Source organism: Alligator sinensis, unplaced genomic scaffold (assembly GCF_000455745.1).
Source record: "Alligator sinensis unplaced genomic scaffold, ASM45574v1 scaffold94_1, whole genome shotgun sequence".
NCBI classification, from domain to species: Eukaryota; Metazoa; Chordata; order Crocodylia; family Alligatoridae; genus Alligator; species Alligator sinensis.
The window spans coordinates 488,751-495,259 of NW_005842073.1; the positions used below are offsets into that span (position 1 = coordinate 488,751).

At 49.2% G+C, this 6,509-nt stretch overlaps 1 protein-coding gene across 1 annotated transcript in view; it reads right to left on the reverse strand.

Annotated features, from left to right (window-relative positions):
• Positions 1-6,031, reverse strand: part of OPN4 (opsin 4) — a 28,973-nt gene extending 22,942 nt beyond the window's left edge. Inside the window, 1 exon segment of the mRNA XM_014519966.1 lies at positions 5,996-6,031. Coding sequence (XP_014375452.1) covers positions 5,996-6,011 — 16 coding nt within the window. The 5' untranslated portion in view covers positions 6,012-6,031.
• Between the last annotated feature and the right edge of the window lie 478 nt (positions 6,032-6,509).

Here is a 6,509-nt window from a genome sequence, read left to right on the forward strand (position 1 = left end):
AGCAGGAACAAAGATTTACTATGCCTCAGCTGGTCTGTGGTAACTGCTTCCATGTCTGCTTTTACCTCATGGTAAAGATAACCCTGCAGTATCCTGTCCCTGAGAGGAAAGGGGGACTTTGTGTACTTTGCATTCAAAAATACTTTGCGCTCCTTTTCACGTACCACAGTGTAGGAGCATGACCAGAGAGTTGCTACACTATAGCAAGTGCATTGTAAATTGCCACCGTCTTTGAGTTTGCAGGAACTTGTTTGCAAGCCAAACCTAATTGGCTGCCTCCTATTGGATTATTGCTATGCCAGTGCTTATGGTGCTCTCTGTAGCATCACAGCATCTTCAGTTCTCCAATTCTATTCCAGTCCCTTCAGCATCCCCAGTATTTCCCACTGTCTCCACGGAGAGGCAGACTATACCATGCTTTCATTTGTCCCCTACCACTGCCACAGCTGTGCCCATCAGATTTCCTATTGGTCTACCTCTTCCTGAGTGGAGCAAACCACAGAACTGTTCTAGTCTTCCTCCAGCTGCTGTCTTCCTTCCCTAGCTTGTACATTAGCATAGCCAATAGGTTACCATGCTCCCTGAGCTGAAGGCCATGTCCTTAATACCTAAGATGCATTGATCTCTACTGTAAATGTACTCATTGACGTGTAACAGAAAATGCTCTCTAAAATATAAAAACTGTTACCAGTAAAATCTCACTTTTTATAAACGCATGTGATGTGTACACTGGGTAAGATATACATGTACAAGGTTTGGACAAGTGGCAAGGTTAAGTTGGAGTGTTGTTTAGAGAAGTTTTGATATGTGACTATATATCTTTTATTTAGTATCTTAGCTTCTTTTATAAGTTAATTTGTTTTTTACTGTAAGCCACCTGAAGCCCTTTTTTGGGGGAAGGGCAGCTTATAAAAAAATTAATACCATGTGCCAGAGCTCAGTAATCTGAGTTAATATAGTTCTAAGTATCATTTTTATTATTGATAATAATTAGGTGCATTATTGCCTAATGATCAATCAGCAATGGAGCCCCAGATTGCTGGGCACTTCAACCTCAGAGTAGCAGACAGTAGCTACCTCAAAGAGCTTACAATGTAAACAGACGCAGAGACAAAAGGCACATTTACATGTGCTATTTATGTGATATAGGCTTACTGTACAGTAAAATCATATGCAGTAAGCCTTCCCTGGGAGTGCATTTACATGTGCACCCTATCGGGAGCAAATCTGCTTCTAGTGGGAGCAGCCCAGTACAGGGCTGCTCCTGCTCTGCTCTGTCCCCCTGAAGCAGCCCATGGAAGCTCCAGACTTCCCCAGCATGCTAGCTCAGGGGCTGGCAGGGGGTATGGGAGTTGGTCCCGATGCACATGGGGCCGGAGACCTCTGCCAGCTGCAACTGTCTCCTGGCCCCATGCACATTGGGATGGGTCCTAAAGTGCACAGTGCCAGAAGAGCTCTGCCAGCTGCAGCACTAGCTGTCTCCCAGCCCTGTGCACAGCAGAATGCCTCCCACTGTGCACAGGGCCAGGAGACAGCTACCACTGTGGTCACCAGAGCTCTCCCAGCCCTGTGCACATCAGGACACACAGCTGTCAGCAAGCTCCTGGGGCAGCTGCTGGTGAGCCCCTGGCTGGGCAGAGAACTCCCCAGTCCCAGTGCTGCTTGACTCCTGGCTCCTGTGGGAGTTGGGAGCTGAGCAGTGCCAGGACCAGGGACATTGAACTCTCCCATCCCCTTTGGCCCACTGTTGGTGTGGCTGACCAGGAGAAAATATGTTTCTGGTTAGCATCTATGTGAGCACAACTGTGCAGTAACTACTGCACAGTTAATCTAGTACCTTTATTTACAAGTACTAGTTGACTACACAGTAGATTAATTTACTGTGCCACGCACATGTAGACAGTGAGGCTTTACTGTGAAGTAGACTAGTCTACTTCACAGTAAAGCATCTAATGTAGACACATCCAGAGTCAGATATTGGGGTGTGACACCCAAGCAGAGTGCTGTGATTTGGGAGGGTGGGAGAATAAGTGGCAAGAAAAGTGTATCAGGGTGCTTCCTCAGGGCCAATCTATCATTGGCCCTCCCACCTATTCTGGACAAACCGCCCACCTCCTTGTCTGCCACGCCTTGTTGTCTTCTTAATTGATTTTTATTAAGGTGGGAGGCTGATGCCAGGGGACGCTATTTGCAGCTCTGCTCCTTCCCTACGCTGCAGCCCATGCCTCACAGATGGCATCCAGGTGACATAATTTCGCTCAGCCTGAGACTGGAGCAAGCTGAGTCTGGGTTGCCATGGGAGACTTCAACTACCCAGGCATCACATGGGAAGAGTGCTCAGCCAAATCTGAATGATCGCAAAGCTTTCTCATTTGTGTAGATGAGCTCTATCTGACTCAAGAAGTCTATGGGCTGATGAGAGGTAAAGCACTGCTCAACCTGGTACTGACAATGGGGGATGATCTAATCAGTGACCTAATGATCCAAGGGAAGCTGGGTGACAGTGACCATGAACTGATCACCTTCACCATCTGCCATAAAGCTGGCAAGTCAGTCAGCAATACAGAAGTCCTCAACTTCAGGAAAGTTGACTTTGACAATCTCAGGAGGCTTGTCATAGAGGCCCTAAGGGACCCAAAGGGGAGGGGAGTTCAGGATAAGTGTTTGATCCTCAAAGGAGAGATCCTGGATGCACAAGCAAAGTCTATCCCATCTCAGAGGAAAGGAAGCAAAAGGGCACAGCAGTCCCCTTGGCTCTGCAGAGAACTAGTGGACCTCCTGCGTCTAAAAAGAAAGACCTACAAAGGATGGAGGAATATTCTGCACTGGTCCAGACCTGCAGGGAGTGAACCAGGAAAGCCAGGGCTGCGATGGAACTCCAACTAGCTATGAGTATCAAGGACAAAAAAAGTCCTTTTTTAGATATGTGGGGAGCTGGAGGAAAAGCAAGGGCAACATTAGACCCCTGCTAAATCAGATGGGACAACTGACAACTGATGCCCAGGAAAAAGCCAGCTTGGTAAATGGGTACTTTGCGTTGGTTTTTCACCAGTGCCAAGGGATGCCCCTGCCCATTACGGGATGGGAAGGCCTGGGTGAGGGTGATTCCTTACCTTTCATCAGTGCTGACCTTGTGAAGGAACACCTTGAGAGGCTGCATACCTTCAAGTCAGCCGACCCTGACAGTTTATACCCCAGGGTACTCAAGGAGATGGCAAGCATCATAGCTCAGCCCCTGGCATGAATCTTTGAGAACTCCTGGCACTCTGGTGAAGAGCCCAAAGATTCGAAGAAGGCCAATGCAGTGCCTATCTTCAAAAAAAGGAGGAAAGTGGATCTGGCAAACTATAGGCCCATCAGCCTGACTTCTATCCCAGGAAAGGTCTTAGAAAAGATTATCAAAGAGACCATTCTTAACAGACAAGCCGATGGCAACATCCTGAGGGATAGCCATCATGGGTTTGTTGTGGGTAGGTCTTGCTTGACCAATCTTATTTCCTTTTATGACCAGGTGACCTATCACCTGGACAAGGGAGAAGAGATTGATGTCATATATCTTGACTTCAAAAAAGCCTTCAATTGGGGATCCCATGATCACTTCCTAGCAAAACTGGCCAACTGTGGCCTCGGCTTCACCATGATCCACTGACTAGGGAATTGGCTCCATGGTTGGACCCAGAGAGTGGTGGTTGATGGAAGTCAATGGTCATGGTGTGCTGTGACCAGTGGGGTCCCTCAAGGCTCTGTCCTTGGGCCTATACTATTCAACATCTTCATTAATGATGTGGATATTGGTATCAGAAGTAGACTGGCCATGTTCCCCGATGACACCAAACTCTGGGGTAAGGCATCCACACCTGAGGACAGGAGGGTGATCCAGGCAGACCTTGACAGGCTCAGGACATGGGTGGACGAGAACCTAATCATGTTTAACACTGAAAAATGCAAGGCTCTCCACCTTGGGAAGAAAAACCCACAGCATGCTTATAGGCTCGACAGTGCTACGCTGGCTAGCACTATGGACAAAAGGGACTTGGGGGTCATGATTGACCACAAGATGAACATGAGCCATCAATGTGATGCTGCAGCTAGTAAAGTGAGCAAAGTGCTGGCTTGCATCCATTGATGCTTATCAAGCAAATCCCAGGACATCATTCTCCCATTGTACTCAACTTTGGTGAGGCTGCAGCTGGAGTACTGCATCCAGTTTTGGGCTCCTCAATTCAAAAAGGATGTGGAGAAGCTTGAGAAAGTGCAGAGGAGAGCCACACACATGATCAGATGTCAGGAAAACAGACCGTATGATGACAGGCTGAGAGCTATGGGACTCTTCAGCCTGGAAAAGTACAGGCTCAGAAGCGGATTGACCAAGTTCGCTGATGACACCAAAATTTGGGGCAAAAGCATCCACACCTGGGGACAGGAGGGTGGGTGATCCAGGCAGACCTTGACAGGCTCAGGTATTGGGTGGATGAGAACCTGATGGTGTTTAACGCTGAAAAATGCAAGGTTCTCCACTGTGGGAGGAAAAACCCGCAGCATCCTTATAGGCTTGGCAGTGCTACACTGGCTAGCACTATGGAAGAAAGGGACTTGGGGGTCATCATTGACCACAAGATGAATGTGAGCCTGCAATGGGATGCTGCAGCTAGTAAAGCGACCAAAACGCTGGCTTGCATCCATAGATGCTTCTCAAGCAAATCCCAGGACATCATTCTCCCCTTGGACTAGGCCTTGGTGAGGCCGCAGCTGGAGCACTGCATCCAGTTTTGGGCTCCACAATTCAAAAAGGATGTGGAGAAGCTCAGGAGAGTTCAGAGAAGAGCCACACGCATGATCAGAGGTCAGGAAAACAGACATTAAGACGACAGGCTGAGAGCCATGGGGCTCTTTAGGTTGGAAAAGCACAGGCTCAGGGGTGATCTGATGGCGATCTATAAGTTTATAACGGGTGTTCACCAGGATCTGGGGGAATGTCTGTTCACCAGAGTGCCCCAAGGGATGACAAAATCTAATGGTCACAAACTCTTCCATGACTGTTTCAGGCTGGACATAAGGAAGAACTTCTTTACTGTCCAAACCTCCAAGGTATGGAATAGACTGCCACCGGAGGTGGTTCAAGCACCTACTTTGAATGCCTTCAAGAGACATTTGGATGTTTATCTTGCTGGGATCCTATGACCCCTGCTGACTTCCTGCCCCTGGGGCAGGGGGCTGGACTCAAAGATCTTCCGAGGTCCCTTCCAGCTCTAATGTCTATGAAATCTATGAGTCCAAAGTTGGGCTCCATGTACATGCACACTCATACCACCTTCCATCTCACAGGAGGCCTCTTCCACTCCATCCCTCTCTTACTGGGGCCTCTGGCATACTGCCTGTTACTGGGGCACATTCCACCACCCTGCTCCTCCTTAAGTGACCCCTCTGGGCCATCAGGCTTTGCTATGCACATGCTGGCCTCACCACGCAGTCCCTTCAGGTCTCACAAGTTCTCCTACTGTGCATGGTCCAGCCTTGTGTCGAATCCTGGGCTAATTCTGCCCCACGCCCCTCACCAGGAAACTCTACACACACACACACACACACACACACACACACACACACACACACACACACACACACTGGTTTCCCAGCTCTTGTTTCCCCCTCACTGAGGCTCCTCATCTCTGCCCCCTCAATGGGGGCTAAGGGGCTTCCCACCCCAGTGGGGCTCAAGTGGCCATAGCCATGCCTGGCCCTTTCTGGGTCTTACACCCTCCCTGGGCTCAGGTGGCTATAGCCATGCCTGGCCTCCTTGTACCCACAGTGATGTGGGGGTTAGGGGTTAAGCCATCCTAACCCACCTTTCACCGGGGTGGTAACTGGCCTGGCATTTCCTGGGGGCTCCTGCACCACTGGGAGTCCCACCAGGCCACCCACTCCTGGCAGAGTGCAGTTTTTGGTCCTGCCCAGGACCAAGAGCCTGCAAACCATCCCCTTAACCTCCTGCCCTTACCTCCAAGATGTTGCATAAAACCTTGCAGCCAGGAAATGTTTCTGCCTGCCCTGCCAGCAGTGAGCTGCTTGGTTTATAGAGGGGGCCAGAGATCTAAAATGGCCACCCCAATCAAGCACCTGCTGGCTGCTTGGCTCAGCCCTTAAAGTGGCAGGCACCAACAGTGCCCTGCCACAAAAAGTAAAATGGGTGGGGAGATTGAGGGGAAAGATTTTGAGGGTGACAGACAAAAGAGGAAGAAGGCAGGTGTGAAATGAGTCTGAGATAAAGAGACTGTGGACAGTAGGGTGTGTGAAGTGAACCCTATTTAATTTGGATTTGGATTCAGCCCAAATCAGGGACAGTGATTCAATTCATTGATTCAGATCACTGTCCCTGATTTGATTTGGCTGAATCTGAAGATTCGATGCTGATTTGGAGAATCAGTGATTCGGACACAGACACACCTTAAAAAAAAATTTCTACATACCTTGAGCTAGCAGGTGCGGCTCATGATCACTGTAATGCTGGGGCG